Source organism: Sporothrix schenckii, assembly GCF_000961545.1.
Source record: "Sporothrix schenckii 1099-18 chromosome Unknown Cont47, whole genome shotgun sequence".
Taxonomy (NCBI): domain Eukaryota; kingdom Fungi; phylum Ascomycota; class Sordariomycetes; order Ophiostomatales; family Ophiostomataceae; genus Sporothrix; species Sporothrix schenckii.
Genome location: NW_015971148.1, coordinates 4,323,653 through 4,345,191, shown reverse-complemented (window position 1 = coordinate 4,345,191; position 21,539 = coordinate 4,323,653). Strand labels below are relative to the sequence as shown.

At 54.7% G+C, this 21,539-nt stretch overlaps 6 protein-coding genes across 6 annotated transcripts; 3 read left to right on the top strand and 3 right to left on the bottom strand.

Moving 5' to 3' along the window:
* Positions 1–1,323: 1,323 nt before the first annotated feature.
* On the top strand, positions 1,324–3,303 carry SPSK_04089 (activating transcription factor, other eukaryote; the record flags this gene model as incomplete). The annotated part of the gene is made up of 3 exons (XM_016730900.1): positions 1,324–1,405; positions 1,606–2,905; positions 2,988–3,303. The coding sequence occupies 3 exons, from the start codon at positions 1,324–1,326 to the stop codon at positions 3,301–3,303; spliced, it is 1,698 nt and encodes a 565-aa protein (XP_016585908.1).
* Positions 3,304–5,172: 1,869 nt separating this feature from the next.
* SPSK_04107 (kinetochore protein Mis13/DSN1) lies at positions 5,173–7,064 on the top strand (the record flags this gene model as incomplete). Its single annotated transcript, XM_016730918.1, has 3 exons — positions 5,173–5,260; positions 5,334–6,230; positions 6,310–7,064. The coding sequence occupies 3 exons, from the start codon at positions 5,173–5,175 to the stop codon at positions 7,062–7,064; spliced, it is 1,740 nt and encodes a 579-aa protein (XP_016585907.1).
* A 419-nt stretch (positions 7,065–7,483) lies between these two features.
* Positions 7,484–8,218, bottom strand: SPSK_04535 (tpr repeat protein; the record flags this gene model as incomplete). Its single annotated transcript, XM_016731339.1, has 1 exon — positions 7,484–8,218. One exon carries the CDS (start codon positions 8,216–8,218, stop codon positions 7,484–7,486), a length of 735 nt encoding a protein of 244 aa, XP_016585906.1.
* Positions 8,219–9,097: 879 nt separating this feature from the next.
* On the bottom strand, positions 9,098–9,862 carry SPSK_04522 (uncharacterized protein; the record flags this gene model as incomplete). The annotated part of the gene is made up of 2 exons (XM_016731326.1): positions 9,098–9,580; positions 9,665–9,862. The coding sequence occupies 2 exons, from the start codon at positions 9,860–9,862 to the stop codon at positions 9,098–9,100; spliced, it is 681 nt and encodes a 226-aa protein (XP_016585905.1).
* Positions 9,863–10,739: 877 nt separating this feature from the next.
* Positions 10,740–11,757, top strand: SPSK_04433 (uncharacterized protein; the record flags this gene model as incomplete). Its single annotated transcript, XM_016731240.1, has 2 exons — positions 10,740–11,555; positions 11,596–11,757. 2 exons carry the CDS (start codon positions 10,740–10,742, stop codon positions 11,755–11,757), a joined length of 978 nt encoding a protein of 325 aa, XP_016585904.1.
* A 789-nt stretch (positions 11,758–12,546) lies between these two features.
* SPSK_03892 (uncharacterized protein) lies at positions 12,547–16,422 on the bottom strand (the record flags this gene model as incomplete). Its single annotated transcript, XM_016730707.1, has 1 exon — positions 12,547–16,422. One exon carries the CDS (start codon positions 16,420–16,422, stop codon positions 12,547–12,549), a length of 3,876 nt encoding a protein of 1,291 aa, XP_016585903.1.
* Positions 16,423–21,539: the final 5,117 nt, after the last annotated feature.

Here is a 21,539-nt window from a genome sequence, read left to right as displayed (position 1 = left end):
ATCAACTATTACGGAGCATGTCGCGCACGAAGACGCCATCCTCCTGGCGACAGTGCGTGGGGAATCCGCCTGCACTGGCTGGGAAAAGGTGTGAGACTGGGTACATGTCCCATACGGCCAGATTTGCATGTACACCCAAGTACCTTGCTCGAAGTGCGATAGTGGCCGTCATACCCACGGAAACTGCGAAAAGGGGGGCGTTATGCCTGTTTCTGCACTCGCTCCAAACGCCATTGTTCCTTTCACACTGCATGCCCACTTTCCACTTCAACACAGCCAATCACCTGCAGTCATGGACGATTTTTGCGGGAAAGTGCCAAAAAGGAAAAGAGACGGATGAGAGGCGGATGAGGCAAGAACCCACGTCAAAAGTAGGGAAAATGGGCGTCTGCGTCATGGTTCGAATTTTCACTTCCTTCCGTCAGTTCGCTCCCCCTACGAGCACTTGCCCATTGCGCTGTAGTGTCCACGCTGGCCCCGTTCCTTCCGCGTTGCGAAACATTTCTGTGCCTACGGCGTCACTGCACCTTTTTCTCCAGCTACGTCACCCGCCTTTTCTCTTTCTCTCTCCTATTTTCCTCTTTTTCCCCTTTCAAACTCTTTCGTCATCCGTCACTGCAACGAGATACAGCATCACCAACCACTCACGCTTGACGAAAAAAACACTCCTGTCCTAATCGGCTTGCCGTTTTCTATCGACAGCGTTCTATCTTACTCTATTCTTGAAAAGTATCGTGACTTCTTCCCCTCCGACGTCATTTTTATCATTTCCAGCAGCCCCCAGACCCGTTTTACGCTTTTGCGACACGAGTTTGGCCCGTTTTTACACAACGCTTTCGATTTCCCTCTTGTTTCTCTACGTTATCCTATCGTCACGTCCGTTTCCTTGTGTCTGTCACCTATCCATTGTTGGACATCGCATTGTTGATCCATTTTGTTGTTTGCTATTTGCTTTTTGCGTTTTTTGTTCTGCATCGTTTTTTTGTCGAGAGGAACATTCCACCTACGCAAAGCCTCGTTGCGTCATCGTCATCGCTCTAGGGACGCTTTCTTCCCAGCACAACGGCGACTACGCGACGACACAACGACCGATCTACGCGTTTACGATCGTCGACTTGTTAGATGCACATCTCTCGACTCGATTTAGAACGACGTTTTTAGAGCGACCGGCTTGTTTTTTCCCATTCGTTTGCGCCGAAGCAACTCGCCGTCAGACGCCTTCACACCATTACAAATCCGATTGTGTCGACTGCATCGACACCTGTCAACAAGCCGTTAATCAGTATCATTTATCGATCGCCAACCCTGTCATTACCTCACACAATGGCAAAGCACTCACCAACTCCCGCATCGCGCGGTACGTCAAAATCACCCAAGCAGAAGACCAAGTCGTCACCTTTACGAGGTATGTTTCGATTTTTCATTCTTGTCCAGTCGTTCCGTGTAGTTTTAACCCACTACTTGACCATGTCTGCGACTCAATTATTTACGCACCGACATTGACTCTACTCGACCTTGACTCCCAATCCCTTCGTCTTTATGTTCTCCATTTTCTTCTTTCATTTCAAAGAACATGTGCTGACGTATTCTGTTTCGCTCCCCCAGAGGTGCAGACATCTGCCGAGAAACCCGACCCGTCCTCCAATACCGAACCCGCCAAGCCTCTCGCACCACCGCCCCGTCCCAACCAACAGTCCGGAAACACCCCAGACTATTTTGCGAGCCAGGTTGGCGGGGCTGGCGGCTCACTGAGCCTCGAGCCGAACCCCTTTGAGCAGTCGTTTGGCGGCAGTAGCAGTGCGGGCGGAGATACCCCGAACGGGACAAAATTGCCGTCCGTGGCCTCTCTCACCTCGCCATCGTCGCTTCTGCCTGGCGGCACGACACCGTCATTTAATTGGGGTGGCGGGTCGCTCCGGACTGGTCCTCTTAGCCCGGCGATGCTGTCCGGTCCCACAAACGACTACTTCGGCGACACGCATCTGCGTGGCGGCTTCCCCACACCCAATGAATCGTCAATGAGAACGGGCTTGACCCCTGGCGGCAGCGGCTCCATGTTTCCCGCGGCAAGTCCCAGTTCCCAGGCCGTGTTTGCACAGCTCCAGAGCGGTGGCGCTACACCTGGCACATTGGACTTCCACCGCACCGCTATGACCGCCGCGGCATCCAAGCGTGAGCAACAGGCTCAGCTGACCAACCAGGCCAACCAGCAGCAGACCTCGGCTCCGACAAGTGCGCCGCAGGACCCGCCTGCCGCCTCCGTGCCTGCCTCGAAGCCTGAAGCAAAGGCATTCGACCAGGATAGTAATGCAGCCAATAGTCTTTACCTGCTTGCTCAGGGTCGTGGCAGTGCCCAGCCTCAGGCTCAATTTATTGCTCCCCCGCCACCACAGCCGGTGTCCAACACTGCTGTTCCACTGCCGACTTCTGTTGCCGGCATGCCGAACGCCCCGCCTGTCGTAAACCAGACGCCCGTGCCAATTCCAGTCATTCCCGGCCAACCTCCTGTGCGTGGTGCCAATGGCACTTCTATGACAAACGGTCATGGTGCTACCAACGGCACAGGTGCGTCCAAGAACGGGCGCAGTACTAGCGAGGCTGTTAGTGCCGTTTCGGATGAGAGTGAACCCGTGCGCACTAATGCAAAGGGGAGAGGCAAGCGCAACTCGTCTGGCGACAACGGCACTGCCGGCAACAACCGGAGAAAGGCTTCTGATGCGCCGGCCAAGGGCCCCGCTGCCAAGAAAGCAAAGACCGCGGCCGCCATTTCGCCACCACAAGACGACATGTCCGGCGACGGGGACTCGCAGTCCGACGACGACGATAACCGTCTCGGCAAGGATGGCCAGCCCCGTCCCAAGATGACTGAGGAGGAGAAGCGCAAGAACTTCCTTGAGCGCAACCGGTATGTTTTCTCGCCGCCACCGTTTTGCTCATTAGGTTGCATGGCAACAATTCTCATATATTGACAATTTCCCCCCAAACAGTGTCGCGGCGCTCAAGTGTCGTCAACGCAAGAAGCAGTGGCTTCAGAACTTGCAGACCAAGGTTGAATTGTACAGCACAGAGAACGAGAACCTCTCTTCGCAAATCAATCAGCTGCGCGAAGAAATAGTGAACCTCAAGACGCTGCTCTTGGCCCACAAGGATTGTCCTATTACGCAACAGCAGGGCCTTCATGGGACGTATCTGCAGCAGTCGATTGAGCCCTTCAACCAGCAAATGAACCCCTACGGCATGGCCGCGCCCATGGCCAGCCAGCCAGTGATTGCTGGCCAGGTTAATACCCGGCGGTTCTCTTAGAATGGGTCGCTAAACTCAGCACATGTCTCTACAGTCTCTGCATTGGATTTGTGGTCGCCTGCATCACTAGGTGACCGTACTTCCCCCCCAGTCCGCGCTGACCAAAAGGAAGATGTGATGAGATGTGGAACAGGACGAGACGAGTTGAGATAAGGAGGTGTGCTCTCCTAGAGGGTATGCCATGGGACCGTTGTCTCACGTGTAACATCAGCAAAAGGTGGCGTATACCATAATTCTAGTTTGGGACGGACAATCCGTGGATTTAACTTTTCTTTGATTTTATCATTCTCTTGGTTTGCTTTCCGTCTTATTTTTTTTTTCTTCGATTTTGCCCTTTCTGGTGTTTGGAACAAAACAACGGGCAACAAAAGGCCGCACACAAAAACGGAAGGGCCTGCGGCATCAAGGCCCTGCCTGGTAGGGGAAGGATATGGAGGACCAGGGCCGGTGGGGGTGCCTTCAACTTGGGATGTCTTTTCAGCGTGTTTGTGAATTTTTTTTTTAATTCTCCTTATAACCTTGGTCATCCGGTTTCTTCGTGCTTGTTTTCCCCATGTCATGTACTTGGACTGACACGTCCTTGTACTTGGTTCATTTTCTTACCCTTCCCTTCGTTTATTACTTCATCTCTTACATTTTCTTTCTTTGTCGACTTGCTGCATGAGAAGATGACTTGATGTCAACCGGGTTGTTGACGGTGGATGATTCAGGGGGTAGAGGCAACAAAATTCCCGGTGACCGGCAACTCAGTATATATAGTGTTCTGCCACATTGTATTCCGCATCTATCACAATCAATAAAAATTACGACTGCTTATTGTCCGGTGCGCGTTGCGGAATTTCATTGACGGTCGTTTCTCGTGACAAATGTTGGCTTAGATACGACGCCAGGTTCTTGATAAATTCCGACACGTGACAGTATTTCTCGCTCTCTTCCCAGTACTCCGTACAAAACGTCTACCCATTCTCGGCTGCCACGCTTTTCTTATTTAGGCTAGTGCGGCTCCACATCATCCAAACTGGCAAATCAGGTGCGCCGTGCAGCGCGCGTAAACAAATCGTCGACGAACAAGGGGGAAGGAAAGGTGGGAGAAAAGACCGACCGGAAGCCGCGACCCAAGGCGCAAATCGCAAAACCAACAATCAAGCAAAGCAGGATGGAAACCGCTCGTTGAGGAAGGAAGCGCCGTCCCAATTCCACCCCCTCCCCTCCCTCCTTCAACTCTTTTGCAATCTCGCGATACCTTTTGTTCTGCGCACGACACACCATTCATAAGCCAAGTCGCCCAATCGACAACGCCGACGCGCCCACCGTCACTGCCTGCATTACGCGATTGTTGGCACGAGGCTCCGACACCATATTTGTCCTTGCCGACGAAGCATCACGACCACGTTTTGGACAGAAAATCGACGCGTCAATCTGCTCCAACAGTTTCGACAAGGCGCGTGCGATATCGTCAACAGCCAGCGAAAGCACCACGGCCAGCGATTGCGAACGACACAAGCAAGCGCGAATCAGCCGCTGTGCGTCATTCGAGGAACGCACCAATTGAGCGGGGAGAGCTGCCCGGCCATCGGAAGCAGCCACTTGGGGACGAGGCACCAAAGGGCAACACAAGATCAATCGACGACAGGAACGTCTGACGGCACATTCGGAACGCGTTTCTACCTTCGCCGGGAAAACTACCGGGCACAACTGAGGGAGGGTGTCGACACCGGGCGCACACCTAGAGGCACACGGGACATGCACCCAGCGACGACACGGACGACGCACGCATTACGGCTCTATTCCGTCGCCGTCACAGCATAGCTGCACCTCACCACCGTCTGCATATTGTCCGCTCTTATCTCCGGCCCGCGCCCGCCATCCATGACGACCCTCGTACGCACCCGTCTACCGCTTCAGGACTTGAGCATGAGCAACCAGGCCAGCCGCCGCAGCAGCAAACGCATTGCTGGTAGGTTCACGCGTTTCTGGATGTCCTTTACTACGATATCGTAGTTGTGCTAACGTTTGTTTTTCTCTTGCAGCTACCTCTGTGTACGATGAGCAGGATGGCGACTTTACATTCACACGCGGCTCCAAGCGGGCCAAGACGACAGCTGCGCCGGAGCTGGCCGCACCAGCAGCAGAGAAGAAGAGCAGACAGAGCACAGGACGGAGGCGCGGCGCCATCCCCGCATCACCACCGTTGACAACACGGTCGTCCACCACCTCGCCACAACAAGTAGAGCCCCAGTCAAAACCGGTCGCGTCGACACGGCGACCCGGGCGGCCGCCAAAAGCCGCCAAGACATTACCACCGCCGGTCGATGAAGACGAAGAAGACGAGATTTCTGCGCGGCCCGCGCCAGCAGCCAAGTCGAAGCGGAGGACACGTACATCGTCTGAGCGGGTCGAAGAGCCAGTACCACCGCCAGCGCCAGTACCACCAGCACCACGCGGTGCTTCCAGTGGCCGGGGACGCAAACCGCGTGGGAGCACAGCCAAGCGGCGAGAACCCGAAGTGGCGGGCGGGGACAACGGTGATGACGACGATGTTGCTGTTGTAGACAGCGCCGACACGAGCAACGACAACACGAACGACATGAGCAGGACCCCACCAAGCGAGAGTGTGCATCACCAGACGATCGCGCTGCCGTTTAGCGACACGCCCATCATCAACCGCAACAAGGAGCTCCGGCGGAAAACCGGGCAGCGGCGCAGCAGTGTGGGCATGCGTGGACGGCGCGCGAGCTCGCTGATTGACAACGGACACAGCGCGCTGCCGCACCGCGAGGTCGACGCAGCCGAATTCTACAAGCACATTGAGGCGGAGGGGCTGCCGGAGCCGCGGCGGATGCGGCAGCTGCTCATGTGGTGTGGCGAGCGGGCGTTGTCAGAGAAGCCGCCGCACGGCTCGGCCAACTCGAGTGCGCTCTTGGGTGGTACGTTCAATGTGTCATTGTGCTCCTTATATGCGACGATTCTGAAGCTTGCATGTGCTAACTCCAGCCGCTCTTTTAGCCCGCGCAATACAAGATCAGTTGCTGAAGGACTTTGCAAACCGGGCGGAGTTCTCCAACTGGTTCGGTCGCGATGAGCTGCCCGACGACGAGGCCCAGAAGCCCAAGAAGCCCGTAGTACTCAAGCCGAATCCGCGCAACATTGAGCACGAGGAGAAGATTGCCGAGCTCGAGGCGAGGATCAAGAGGTGCGTCAAATGGATGGAAGGCGGAAGGGCTGGGGCCAAGCAATCTGAATTTGCCAAACTAACAACACCCTGCAGGTTAAAAGAGGAAAAGAAAAAATGGATGTCGATGGCAAAGCCAACGCTCGACTTGCAGCCCTTGTACGCGGCCGACGCCAGCCCCGCCGATCTCGCCAAGGTGCCACCACTACCCGACGAGAGCCTTCTCGACCCGGAGGAGGCAAAGATGCTGCAGGCCGTCCTGCCACGGCAACAGCAATCAGAAGCAGAAGCAACCTCGGACGCAGCCGCTTTCCGGGCCCAAATACAAGAGCGCGTCGGGCATTTACGAACAGCGGCGGCGTTCCAGGTCGACCACCTGGCAGCCAACGTGCACGTTTTAGACCAACGGGTGGCTGTGGCGGGGCGGGAGGCGGACCTGCTGTTGCGACTGGGTGCAGCGCGGCTCAAGGCACGCGAAGACCGCGAGAAGGCGGCCGTGGGCACGCGGGAGATGCCGGTGATGGAAGTGCTGCGGAGTCTAGGCAGGATCCTGCCGGAAGACAGCGGAGGTGGGAGCAGTGGCAGTTGATGTGGGTGTCTGTGTGTGCGACCGTCTCAGTCGGGATGCTTTACGACGTACACTCAGTGCCATTTTTCACACAAACCGGCGTTCATATGGGGTTGATTGGGGCAGGATATCCATGGGACGAGAATTTACTGGAAGGTGGGACGAGCGTTGGGTGGTTTTCTTTTTCTTTTGCATTGTGCATTGTGCATTGTGCATATTTGCTTTTCCGTCATTTGTGCTTACGCTTTTCTTCATGTACTTTCCTCTTGTCTTGTTTCGTTTCCTTTTGTCTCTTTTGTCCGCACTTTTTGTGTCTCTGATAATGAGCATAACGATTTTCTTTTTTGTTTTCATCCGGCATTCCATGCGGGTTTCAAAGTCTTTACATATTTTTTGTTTCACATGCATCCTCCCACCCTCCCATCCTTGCTCCCTGCACCCTACTTCTTGCCAAAGTCGGGCAGCGGCGGCATAAAAGCCATGCCCTCGCCGGTCCGCTTCGTCTTGCTGATTGTCGCCTTTGCGCTGCCGTCGTCGCGGCCAATCTCGCCCTCGGCCGACCGCTCCTGCACGTGCTGCCGCAGCATTGCCAGGATCTCGCTGCCCTGCCAGCGCGCCGGCACCGGGCGATACGCCGGCTTGAACGTGCCCACCGTCTGCGCCCACTCGTGCGCAGGGCGTTCGCGGATGTTGCTGCCGCTGCCATCGTCGGCTGTTGTGGCGGACGTGTTTTCCTCCTGCGTCACCCAGTAGTAGATGTCCCAGTCGTTCTCATCCAGGAACCGGTCGTACTGCTCCAGTTGCGTGGCCGTCATCGTCGCCAGGTGTGCCGAGGCAAACGTCGACAGCAGCAGGTCCGACTCGAGCGTGCCGCGTTTCCGCGACTGGTAGAGCAAGCGGGCGCGCATGGTCACCACGTCTTCGCCGACACGGCGCAGGGGCTCGATGCGGAACGTGCCGCCCGGCAGTTCGCCCAGCTGCAGCTCGCTGGCGGGCTGGGGATCAATGGGCCCGGAGCGGTTGACGTCGTCGTTGGAGGAGGCGTTCCTGGATGAGGAAGAGGTCGAGAAAAATGACGTCGACCGGTAGGCGCGACAGGTGCAGGTGCGGGGCGTGGCATATGGCAGCGTGCGCAGGGCGTCCCGCGCCGGCCGTAAGAGTCGTTGAGCAGTCATTGTGGCGTTGTATGTGTGTCTATATGATGTGTTCGCTGGTGTTGTTCTGTCGAAGAAGAGACGACGTCTATCACAAGCGAATTGAGAGTCGGCTATAAATTTTCGAGATAGTCGGCTTTACCGCTGTCGCCCGCTGGAAGGAGCACCTCGGGTCCCCTAAGCAGCAAAGTTAGCGGGCTCTGCGCAGAACCACTACCGTCATTATAAAGCCTCCTGCAGCCGCCAACATCACGGTCTGTCGGTGTAATGAGCTGCAGGAGTCCCGACGTCGAAGCAGACATCGAATACATTCGCATCAAAGTCAAGATTACAGTAGCAAGTCTCCATGCCTATTTTGTTTCATCTCGTTGTTGCGCTGAGTTGGCCGAATGCGAACCTTTCTATCCAATTTGGTCACGTGCCACGTTCACATGCGTTCACACCATCAACATTTCGAACATCGTTCAAATCAGTCAAAGCACAACGGTCGACTGGATGTCAAGATAAAAAGTAGTTTCCCGTCTTTTTTGCGCCAGTTCATTTCCATGCTATACACTGAAGAAGCGCCTCCACATATCCTTCACGGGCCGAAGCACCACGGTACCGTGTAGATGTAAAAATGAAGACGGTCTCCCCCATATCCGTCGTATGTTCATAGTTATCTGTGTAGTTGTCTTTCCTCCTCTCGCTCTTCGCTGCTTAACTTGACATACCCCGGTTGCCGCCCGGGATTCTGTAAATGCAGTATTTTTCATATATGAATTAGATAAGGGTACAGTAAAGAAAGGTTGGTGTATGGAGAGGCGTGCAAAGCGCAAAAGCCCGTCCGTTCCGATCATGCCGGTGGTTGTCGATCGTCGTCGGTAGCCTTAGATAAGATGCTTGGAGCTTTGGGGGGTGTTAGTGGACGTTAAAGGAGGAGAACCGTGAAGGAAAGCAAAAATGATAGAAAACCCACCGGAAGTAGGCGCGCAGGTACATGATCTGCCAGCCCCAGAGGCCAATCAGCAGGAACGTGGTGCCAAAGCCGAACCATTTGACGCGCGTGTTGGTGCTCTCGTTGGTATCGCGCAGCTTCTGCTCGCGCTGGCGCAGGTACTCCATCTCGCCGACAATCTCGTTGAGCATCTCCTCGATGCGCCGCAGCTCCGTCTCGACGGGCTTGAGCTTCTCGTTGGCCTGGATGGCGGCCCAGTCCTTGGCATCGGCGCCAATGTCGACGTCCAGCTCAATGTGGCGGAAGCTGTCGGCGCCGCCGCGGTGCGCGAGGTTGTTCTCGAAGCATATGTCAAAGGCGGCGTCCGCGTGCGACGTGAAAACGGTCCGCTTCTCGCCGACAATGTCCTTGGCCCGGCCGTACTCGTTGCCGACAGCATCCTTGATCTGTTGTACCTGTTAGCAGCAGCCACCAACCGCATCTCTCTCTCTCTCCCTCTCTCTACGCCCTCCAGTCCAATGTGTACTCACATGCATGTTGACCACCTGGCCGTCGCCCTTGTGGCCGCCGACAGTTGCCGTCACGACCACGAGGGTGTCGCGGGTGACAAAGTTCCGTATGCAGCGTGGATGGCCGTTGGTCGGGTGCAGGTCAAACTTAAGGGCCTGGGCCGCCGTCGCAAACAAAAACAGGCCGTACAGGCCTTGCTGCAATGTCGTGGGAAGCATTGTGACGTGGGCGGAAAAGAAAGGAGACGGACGCAGACGAAAGAAGACGAAAGGGGGAACACAAGAGTCGAAGAGGGCGCGAGAAACGAAAGGAACCGAACGTTGAAACGCTTCGCTCGGTCGTCAATTCGGTTGCCGGATGCACTCGCACGTTGTACGGGAATGCGAACGGGGGCGGACAGTTGGTGATGTTCGAATTTCGAGATGAGGAAAAAAAAAGGCTCTAGAATCAATCTGAACACCTCTTTCCCTTGCGAGTCGCGTTTCCCCTTCACGCACCAGCAGCTCCCTACCCCCCCGTGGTTCCCCCAATCAAGCTCCTAGAAAAACCCGCTCTAGGAAGAAAACCCGTGTCCACAGCTGGGTACCGCCCCCTGAGTCGTGCCTGTGATGTCCTGGCCAATCAGGGTGGAGCAGCGCCTCTAGGCCAGAAAGGCGCGACTACAGCTACCATCTTTCATTTATCAGCACGTGACAAGGCGCCTAACTGGACCAGGCTGCTGCTACCTTCCCATGCAATGTTTTTTGTAGCAAGAGCGACCGACGCCACTTAACATCGACCCGCGAAAAGCTTCACTTTTGCGATTGCATGCTTGGCGCACTCGAGATTGCGAAGCTCGCCCGTTTTGATCGACAACCTCCGACGCAGACACCTGGCCAGGCACGACTGCCTAGTCACCACGCTATCAAAATGCCTAGATGTATGCCTCCGCTTCTTGTATGCGAACACCTTCGTGAACATGACTTCCTATGCTAACATTTGACTCTAGTCTTTTGTACGTAGCTTGATGTGACCATCCAGTCCAAACGATAACCTCGCAACTGCGCGACACCCTCCGATCCTTCATCCTCTGTACCCTTCCTCTCACTAACACACATGCTCCCAGGCGATTACTGCGATGTCTACCTCACCCACGACTCGATGAGCGTGCGCAAGGCCCACAACAGCGGCCGCAATCATCTGCGCAATGTCGTCGACTACTACCAACGTGAGTCTTTCTCCTCTTCCTCCAGCACGTACAACGGCATCAACACGACTCGTGCGCTTGCTGCTGCTCCTTCGTATGGCAGAAACAGCAGCGGCAGGCCGCACAGCCGTCGCCACAACTGGCAAAACCAGTACTATCGCCACGATCATGACGGACGCGCCGCTGACAGACGCCCGCCTCTGCGAACAGAAATCGGCCACGAAAAGGCACAATCAGTTATCGACTCGATCACCTCTTCCTACGCCGCCGAGGGCCAGGCCCATGCAAACCCCATGCTCCCCCACAACCAGCCCGGCTACGCTGCCGCCCAAGCCCGCTTCGGCGGCGGACGTCCGGGCTTTATGAACGGCGGAGGCCCTCCGGGTGGGCCGCGTGGCATGCCCATGCCGCCGTCCTTTGGCGGTGCCGGCGGTGCCCCGGGCGCGCCTGGTGCACCGGGTGCTCCTGGTGTCGGCGGCCTGCCCATGCCGCCACCACACTTCAACTTTCCCGGCGGCATCCCGCCACCCATTCCACCCCCAGGCAGCGGTCTACCTCCACCGCCCGGCAGTGCAGCCTTTGGAGCGGGCGCCCCAGGCAGCGGCGCCAGCGGCGGCGCCAGCGGCGGCCGTGGCTTCCCCATCCCGCCACCACCGCCCGCGCTCGGTGCCAACGGCGCGCCCGGCGGCATTCCGCCCCCGGTTCTGCTGCTGCTGCTGCAGGTGGTATGCCCCCTTTCCCTTCCCCATCCCTCTGCCCGGCCAGCCGGGCGCGCCACCTCCCAACTTCCCTGGCTTCCCAGCCGGCATGCCCATCCCTGTACCCGGCCAGCCCGGCTTCCCGCCGATTCCACCGCCGCAGTTCATGCACGGCGCCGGTGCGGGTGGGCCGCCAATGCCTGGCCCGCCTGGTGGCGACAGACGATAATCATGGCAGCAGAGAAGCCAGTTGGCCAGTCTTGGCGTAGTTGTTCTCGACATGTGCTTTTATTTTCGTTTTGTTTTTTATGTGCAATCCCATTTGATGTTGTTGTTGTTGCATGTGTGTTATTTATTGCCTTGTATTTCTTGTACATACAACGGCCTTTACGGCCTTTTTTGTATTTTGCTGTTGCTCCTGTCTCGCTTGGAGAACAGGAAAGCGTTGGGAACAAACATGGCGTTCTGGGATTTCAAAAATGGCGATCACATGGTGCACAGTTGAGTTTTGTTAATACATCAAATACCCTGAATATTGCTTTGCCATGCCGTCATTTAGCATGTGTTCCAGTGTCGTCATCATCTATAGAAACCACATAGGTGGAACGAAAATACTGCGACATTTGGTCCGTAATGAAGAACCTGTCGTTTGTCGTTTGTTGATGCAAAATCTTCAAAATCTGCAAAATTTGTACACATAAAGACGTTAGGTAAGTTGACAAGAATACATATATGATAGAATCGCAACACGATAACAGAACTCCTGGCCAATTTAAGTTTAAGCTGGCCGTCCAAGGGATCGTAAAATAATATATAGCTTGCCGCAATTGTTTGTCGTGACATTTCGGAGGGCATCATAAACGGAACAGGATATAAAGAGGGTTCAAAAGAAAGCAAATATCTGGAACGGCAAGCAACATCATGAGCAAGAAGAAGAAAACAAACCTGAAAAAAAAAAAGATAAAGAAAACATAAAGCCGTCACAATCATAACGTTCGTAAACATTCAAAAACGACAATCAGCTCGCTTGAGCCTGTGTAAAGGCGTCGCGGTAGTTTGTCCGCCGGATCACCTCGCCCACGCCATCGCGAACCTCCTGCGGTCCGCTAATCTTCTGCCGCAGCTCGTTGCTCCTCTTCTCGCGGCGCCGTTCACTAAATCGCCGCGGAATCGTGTGTGGTCCGTACTCGCCAATTTTGTCGCCCAGGCCAAGATCCGGCAAGATCTTCATGGGCTTTCTATCCCCTCCAGCAGCACCGTCCGCACCGGAGGCGCCTGGGGATCCGGGTTTCTCGTCTTCGTGGACCGCGTTGCTGGCATCAGCGCCAGTACTCTGGTTGTAGTAGTTGTCATGCAGCTCGGGGCGGTCTCTGCGGCCCAACGAAGGGCTGCGCCAAAACCGAAACTTGCGGCTACCTTGACGCCCAGGCGCTGTGTATGGCCGGTGGTCGTCGACTGTAGCATATTCACCAAGAGACTCGGTGCTTCCGTGATGCTTGACCACACGTAGGTTGCCACTAGGCGTACGGCGTACTGTCCGGCGATCCGCCGGTGTGTCGTCAATCGAAGCTGGGTAGAAATCATCCGCCGCGTCGATGGGAAGGATGGCAAACGTCTTCTTCATCCGCATGCTCAGACTTCTCCGCGGGCCACGCGGGCGGTTGTCAATAGGAGGATACCGGTAGGTCTCCTCGTCCTCGTAGCCGTTGCCGTGCCGGTAATCGTCGTCATCCAACAGCTGGGAAGCTGGCCGCCAGAATGGGTGGAGCTTATCCTCCTCTGCAGGCTCGATATCAAAGGAGGTACCCCTGCCCTGGTCAATGGAGTCAGAGCGACGGATGGAAAACGCTTTCCTCTGCACGTCTCTCGTCAACGACAGCGTGCGTGTCAAAAGACCACCGCTTCGGCTGGCCGATGGACCGTACTCGGTTGTCGCACTGCGGCCACGGCTGAGCGCCTTTCGCAAAACTAAAGATACACTGCGCCGCCGGCGAGGTCTGCCATCGCTAGCACCTTGGACAACTTCTTCAAAGTAGTTGCCCCGGTTCTGCTCTCTCTCAGTCGATGGAGTCAGCCCTGACGGCGTTGCCGGGATGAAGTTGATCGCTGGAGGCTCTGGCGGAGCACGCGGGTTCCGCAGAGGCGAGTCGACATCGTCGAGTGAGAATGGTTGCTGGTGGGATGGCGTTACAGGTATGTCTTCTGCCGTGTCGTGATCCGTCTTTGTTATTCTTGGCCGATCTAGCGGTGGCGCGGAGACGGAGCTTGGCGTAAGAGCCGACGCAAAGTCTGATGCTGGAGACGACTCTTGTTTCGAGGAGCTAGGCCCCGTGTCGTCCGTCAGGCGGTCTGGCTGTGAGTCGTCTGAGCAATCTGATGGTCGATTGGAGTGGTCAACAACAAGCACCGAGGTGTTTTGATGGGGGTAGATGTTGACTGCCAAGGCTTCAGATAATTCAGCTTGGGAGTGATGTGTCGTGTTCGTTTCAACAGACACCATGGAGAAGGGAGTGTTGTGCGGCGACAAGTGCCGTGACGAATAACGGTCCATGTAACGATCCAAGCTCGATCTCGGGTCAAGGAGGTTGCGGTGGTCGTAGTTGCTCTCATCGCCGTGGATTTTATCCGAATCACGTTTTTGGACATCCTCGTGTCTGTCAGTGTGGTCGCCGAGCCGAGGGAGTACTGTCTCATCCGCAGCACTTTGTTCCATGTGGGTATCGCGTAACAAGAGGCTTTCAGAGCGCTGGGCCTCTGGGATTGCAGGAGCCTCGTATTTAATTTCAGGCCGTGATGCTGGCTCCAAAGACCGCTCGGATTGTTGTTGAGCTAGCCCCACTGCAGGGCTATCGCCTGTATCATTTGGCTCAGTACCGGGAGAGGCTTTCGCCTGGTCATTGAGGCGGGCCTTCAAGATTGCCGAATGCGCGTGGACGCTTTCAGCATTCAACGACCCACTCCGTGACACGTTGCGGCTTGTCGGGGCCGAAAGAGATGAAGACCGCTTCGGAATGGTAGGGGGAAAGTCGATCGTGCGCTGATCACCCGGTGCAGAGCCATCACGCGCGAAGCTGTTCCGTGTGGAGCCTTCAGACACAGAATACGCCCTGCTTCGCCGGCTGCCCTGTTCCAAGTATGGAGAGACCTCCCTGCTTTTTGAAATCTGGGATAGTGGCGCAGAGTGCAAGCTCTGGCTCCTCGTCGATCGGCGGCTGCTAGTTGAGCGAAGAAAGGGCTCGCGGCTGGACGACCTCACAGATGACAGGCGGCTTGGGACAACAACAACAGGAATACCGCCTGCCTTCCAGATCTCACGTCTGGCGCTCCGGCTCGAGATACTGTTCATGCTGGTCGTGGAGGCAATGCTGTCGTGGCCACTGCTGTTGAAACGCCCACCGTTCGGACGTCGCTGTCTGGTTGTCTCGTCCAGTAGTGACGTGGCTGTGGAGCTTGCAGGAGACAGGTCGAGTCCCGAGTCGCGGAGTGTAACTTGCTTTTTTACGTGACGAAGCGTCCTCTGCCTTTGTGGGGGTGAGCCAAAAAAGACAGATTCCGCAACAGCAGGCACATTCGATGTAAAGGATGCAGTCGAGACACGAGGCCGCCTGTCGCGCGTCGACGGAGCCAAAGTAGGTGCCATCTGTGCGATGACTGGTTGCTCGCGACTCTGTTCAACCGCCTGCGGCAGTTGTTGACTCTGACTACGCTGGTGTCGCTGTTGTTGCCGTTGCGGCTGCTGCTGTTGTGGTGGTAGTGGAGGTGGCTCTCGGTGCTGAACTGGCTTTTGTGGCTGTGTTCTAAGCTGGTCGGTACTTTCGTTCGAAGATGGGAAGGTCAAAATCCTCTGGGGCAAAGATATGGAACGAAGCGCCTTTGTTGCATTTGTTGGCGTCACTATAACGTCTTCAATGACTTCGTCTCGGATGCCAGGCCCCGCTGCATTCTGATTTGCGGCTCGAGGGTGCCGCACAGCAACATGCCGTTCAAGATTATCGTCCCATTCCTTCACAGCATCGTCAGTTTTGGAGCCCCACTCCCCGTCGAAACTAACAAATTCGCGTTTTGATTTGGGAGTGATGCTCTCCTCGGGACTGGACTCCAGGCCTAGCCCCAGGCCCACAGCCTTCGGTTGGCGTTTTTTCGGGGTCTCATGATTCTCGGCCACGAAGTGGCGAACCGTGCTTTCTGATGTCCGCGCTGAGATCGGAGCGGGCGGGAGTGACGTGAAGCTGTCCTCGTTGTCGGATGATGACGATGATGGATTTTCGCGTGCTGTCTTAAACGACGCCGTTCTGGAGTCGGCGGTGCTTCTCGACATGTTGCGGTCCCGGAGGGGCGGTCGCGAGGGAGGGCCCTTTGGGCGCAATTCAGGTTGAATAGTATGTGGTGGAGTAACGTCGGGTGTAGGTGGGCTCAGCTGCTTCGTCGGTGTCGTGGGCAGCGCCGGCTTTAGTTGCACATCTTCGGCACTCCGTTCCGGGCTCTGGACATAGGTCGCAGTGGATGGCAAAACGGAGTAGGTAGCTGACGAGTTGCGGGAGTGTGCTGGTGGTGTTGGGGGCAAGTCAGGGCCATTGCCCAAAGTCTTGGGGTACTGTTTCTTTGTGCGGGGGCTGGAAGGCTGTGAATATGTGACGGATGCATCGTCCGATAAGCCACCCGCGGATGAAGACGCGGCCGAAATTGCCAAGGCGGGACCGGAGATTTTCGGCGGCCCTAAAGGGCGGGGCACTCCTCGCAAACTGGTGTACGAGGTATCTTTGCTAGGATGGGGAAGCACTTTGTGCTTTTTGAAGAGGAGGTGGTGGTTTGCAGAGGCTGGCCATGATGCAGATGGCGTCTCTCCATCATCCGTAGCCGCCGTTGCAGGCGCGGTTGCAAGCGGCGGTCTCATCGTGTTGGCGCTAGCCGTTGGACGGCCCGAGCCAAGTAGTTCGCCAAATTTCGTGGTTTATCCCTTTAAGTGCGCATCGGTGAAAGCGACATGGACGGCGTGCTGATCATGGTGCGTGGCAGAGCAAACGTGAATGTGAAGAAACTCTCAAGGCTCGGGAGATCTTGGCCCAACTTTGACGTTTTAGCGGAGCTGGTGCGGTTTTATGTATGATTTTTGGTCGAGACAAGGATCCAGAAATGAGGCGATAAAAGTTCGTCTGAGTCCTCAAAGGCTCGAGACGCGAAAAAGTCGAACAAACCTTGTAGTCGGTTTTGAAGAAAAGAAAATGTGGAAAGCGCGCAGTGTCCAGCAGCAGCGTTGCTGCTTTTGAAAATAAAGTAGAAGTTGTCGATGCTATGTAGAACCGTCGTTCCACGGGGTGAAAAGATCTTATTCCCTCGACGTCGTACCTGCGAATTCAGGCAAGCCGTGAACGGCCAGGTGGCGCTGTCCACTGCCACAGAATTCGTCACTTGTTTGTGCTGTTACTCAGGTTTGTCCTCGTGTCTGGCCAGGGTCGTTTTCGCTGCGTCTTGCCCCTCTTCGGTCGTCTGGTCGTGGCGCAAAAGTTCCTCGAATGTCATAAACTTGTGAGCCAGACTGCAGCCAGAGTGTCGCGACCCAGCGCATGGCGCAAATAGAACTTTCGTGGCCGGAAATGTCGAGGTCGAGCGGGAGTGTGATCGCGACGAGGGCAAAGCGAGGGGACGGGGGGGATGGCAGTCTCGGTTATGCCGGAGCCTGTGCTGTCTCGTTGCAAAGTAATCGTCGTGAGGATCCGCCGGTGACAGGTGGAATGTGGTGGTTCGAAAATGGCAATCGTAGGAGCGATACGGAATATGGTGAGTTGGTAAGGAGACAAGGAGAGAAGCCAGGAGAAGAGGGGGGAGATATTACGCTGCAACGATGCAAAAGTGTGACGAGAGCATATGAGCAAAAATAGGCAAGAGCAGAGAGGCTGGGAGAGGCAGGTGCAGCGGATTGGGACCACCAGGAAAGGAAGGCGCTGTCCCCGGACCTTTCCATACTCACAGGCCCTGGCCGTGCTCTGGAAGAATTTTACGGCGCAATGCACTCTCGTCTAATAGGAAAGAGCCACTGTAACAGTTTCAAAAACAGAAGCAAGGCAGCTACGGCGGCGAATGTGCAGCAAGAGGGCTCGGGTGGAATGTTGTCCAGTCCCTTGTCTGAAAATGCTGGGTCCGTTTTCCAAACTGAACTGGGCCAAGAGCAGGCCATGCAGGTGCTGAATGCCACGCATCTTTTGCAATCATCATACTATTGAGGCCCGCCAGCGGGCTTTTGGTGCATTAGCGGCTGCTTCCAGCAGCAAATTGGACTCGGACCCCCGCTCGCTAGGACAAGCCGTTCCTGCCACCCGAGATTTTTCTCCTTGCCCAAGATCGTTGTTTTTCGTGCGACTGTTTGCATCGCTCTTTCTTTACGAGATTTGTCGCATTTGTGGCCTTGGTCCCTCTTTTTCCTATGGAGAAGCGTTCCAATAAACAAAAGTTAAGGAAGGAGCCGAGGAACGGTCTTGTCGTGATCGACTGTGTTCCTAGTGGACAATGGCGCGAATGGGCGAGTCCGCTCCTTCCCTCCCGCGGCGGCAATACAGGCCAGCTCACGGCATTCTACTACAATCAAGCGGAGGAAAGACCACATGACGAGCGTCGCTCTCATGATCTTCATCGCAAAGTTTGCTCTGGGAAGACGCATACGAAGTATGTCGTATTGCCTAACTCGTTGTTTCTTTCTCCTTTCTCTTTACCAAAATCTCGTGTACAATCGTACAATCCTTCCCCTCCCAGTTTTGCACCCCCCTTCTCCTTCACTATTGTTTTTCTTCTTTCGTTCTTCGAAACGTGCCTCTCACCCACCTTTCAACCCACCCTTCGACCTCTCGTGTCTCCTATCCAGATTGGCCGGCTGCGACTAGACGTGCAGCATGCAGGAGGTCATCCACGAATCAGAGCACAGGGCCGCCTCTCGAGGCTGCTCGGCCATTTACAGACCTGCATAGGCTGCATATGCTGCAAAGAACGGCCAAGAAAGGGCAGAAACTCGGGCCTAGCAAATCAGACACCGAGACGGCTCGCAAGCAAGGTGCAGACGATATTCTGAAGGACAGAAAGTCGTTCTGCCCGGGCACACAAAACGGATTCGACGACAGAAAAAAGGTCAGAGATTTCTCTGATATTCTGCCGGATTGATGCATCCCGGCCCCTTCCTGTAGCCATCCTTTGAGTCTCAATCCTCGGGCCTGGTTCGTTACTATCTCCCTCCCTCGCGAGCTGTTTTTTTATGTTTTTACTAATTTATTTCTTATGATTTCTCCTGCAAAGGGTTACTTCTCAGCTGTTCGACGGTGTGCGCTGAACGAAAGCAAGGCGACTATTGCAATGCGATGAGATCCTCACATCCCCACACGGCCGGGTGTCGCTTGCACATTTTATGGCGAGTGGAAGAAAGTGGTAATGATCCAACAAGAAGTTTTGCCCTTTGACCCTTGCAAATGCGGAGTATATTGCCGCAATATAGCTGCCCCTCGGCTTCTGCAAACGCCAAAGTGTGGGTGGTGCCAGACCACGATCTCGGAGATCCACCATTCCGTGTGCGATTGTATCTCAAATGGGACGAAACGCCTAGACGAAGCTCGACCTCTCCAGCGTGCCTCATAATATCACATAAAGATACATAGTTGCGTCTCTCTGCTGTGTTTCCGGCGACCACAGGCATTTAGCTCTGTTGAAAATGTTCTGATCCCTATCAAGCCTCCTTTCTCCTCTTCGACCAAATGTCCTTTGTAAGGTATTTACGACATTCTTTTGGCTGGACGGCAACGAACACTTGGCTATAGTCCTTTCTCGTGGTACAAGCACAAAGACGCCATGGTCTGCAAGTGTTACGTGGCGTCCTGCAGGATCGGCCAAAGAAAAAACCCAAAACTTCACGATACAGTATAAACGACACATTCGATGTATCCTTTCGCCCAAGGAGGCGGTCATCGTTTGGCTCAGACCCAAATGTTTGTTATACGGCAAATGATCGTAAGTTTTATTCGGCCCATTTGGCTCCGAACTGTGGAGTTTGGGCCCCTTCTCCTGCTTTCGGTTGCACACGACTCATGCAGCAACAAGAGGCCACACCAAACCAACAAGATCAAGGCTCCTTTGCCAGCACACACACAAGGTAGTGCAGCAGCTGAACCCCGAAGGTCAACAATACGAAACCCTGCATCCGGCACTGCGTGGACCACTTGCATGCCAAGAACGAGACCAGACTCACACGCCATGCGGTGAACGAAATGTTGTATTTTCCTGCAGCGACCTCTTTTTCTTTCACCTTCTTACTTTGTCTTGGCTCTTCCACCTATCCCGCAGCTGAAGTGTTCTACAAGCTATGCCACCAACAGACTATCGTACAGCAAAAGCAACTGTGTCCCACTGTCTCTACGTTATATTTCTGACCAGCCGAACAAGCGTTTGTGGCGGTGCCTTTTCCATGGGTAAATGTTTGTGTGGCCAGCCTTGTCTCGGCCTGGCCAAAACCTACCAAAGATGGCACACCGCGGCCGGACATGCTCAGCATGTAGACCATCCGGCCGGGGACGGGATACACAGCCTCGCAGTGCTGTACAGCGTCAACCATGAATGTGTGTTTAAAGGTTCAAATACGCCGGCGCTGCAGGAGCGAGACTCGGGGTTCACGAGGCATTAGACGCCGTCGCCCGAAGGATATTTCGTTTGGTTATATATTCTTTTTTATTGTGGTGAAAAGCCCAAAGTGCAGTGTTCTTCACGCTGGCCTGCCAGTGCTGCCCGTTTCCGCGTGTTTACACTTTGCCTTCAAGTCTACACCATTAATGACAGCAGCCATCTCCACAGAGCCTTACGCCATCTCGGTTCGAACGCCGTTCGACGGAGTTTTCGGTTACTCAACAAACGAACAATACGTGAAACAGACGGCAAAAATGCGACTTTCTTCGGATAATTGCATATTACGGTATTGTGGCATAAAGATTTAGAGAGTATGAAGTTTTCCAGCACCAACGAACCAGTTGATAAAGGGATATCTGCAGGCTCCACTGTCAAAATGCCAATGGCCTGAGGATCGCAGAGTATGCGGTGCGTATCGTTGTCAATGTTGATGGCGATATAATTCACGCAATGTTGACAGCTCCATGTGTCTTTGACGAACTGGGATCGATTCTTTGTCACGTCACAATCACGATGCGTTGATCACTCCTTCACTTTGTCCAGGCAACGCCCGGTATGACCTCACGACTGCATCATCACCCCTCTTACTGCTTCCAAGATTGTTGCATCACCAGAATCGAGCTCTACTCATGAAAGGGTTCAGCAGCATAATATTTTGCTTTGATGAGTCCAGCTAACCTCTACTCGCCTCAACTGATCTCGAAGACATACGAAATTTTGTCGCATGGCGTCAAATAACAGTATTATCCTAGAAGTCAGTGACGCAATTTTTTTGAACACTGCCAATTAGTTGTCTACAGGTTATGACCCTTTGTTTCCACATTATCTTGCTAACGATCGATGCGATCTGTTTGTGGCAGTTTTCTCTTTGACAGGGATCGTGAACAAAGCATTTGAGCTTCAGCAGTGCAAAACTAAAGGATAGCTCTGGCGGTCGACCTCGTCCAACAGAAAGGCTCTCTTCGTTATGTGGGTGCATTGATTGATGTCCAAGTCAAAGCTTTCTCTGTGTCAATGGGAGGATAAACTACGGTCTTTGTGGTCGTTTTACAACTTCCCGAGTCTCACTCTCGCCATGACAGCGCTGGAGGCGTCATCAGACAAATCTTGACTGGGTGCTCGGGTGACTTTACCGCTCCATCCCAAATCAGCAGCACATCACGTTCTTTATTCCTTTGTCGGCCCTCCCACCGCTTGCTTGCCTTTCGTGAAAAGCACTCTATACATCTCTTCGAAGCGATCGAGCGGTCGCATCGAAGCTATGACGCTTTGATTATATGTCTAGCCCATGTTACCTATGCTACCCAAGCTGCTAACCAGAAGAAGACAAAGCAAACTGTCCGCACCGTTGACAAG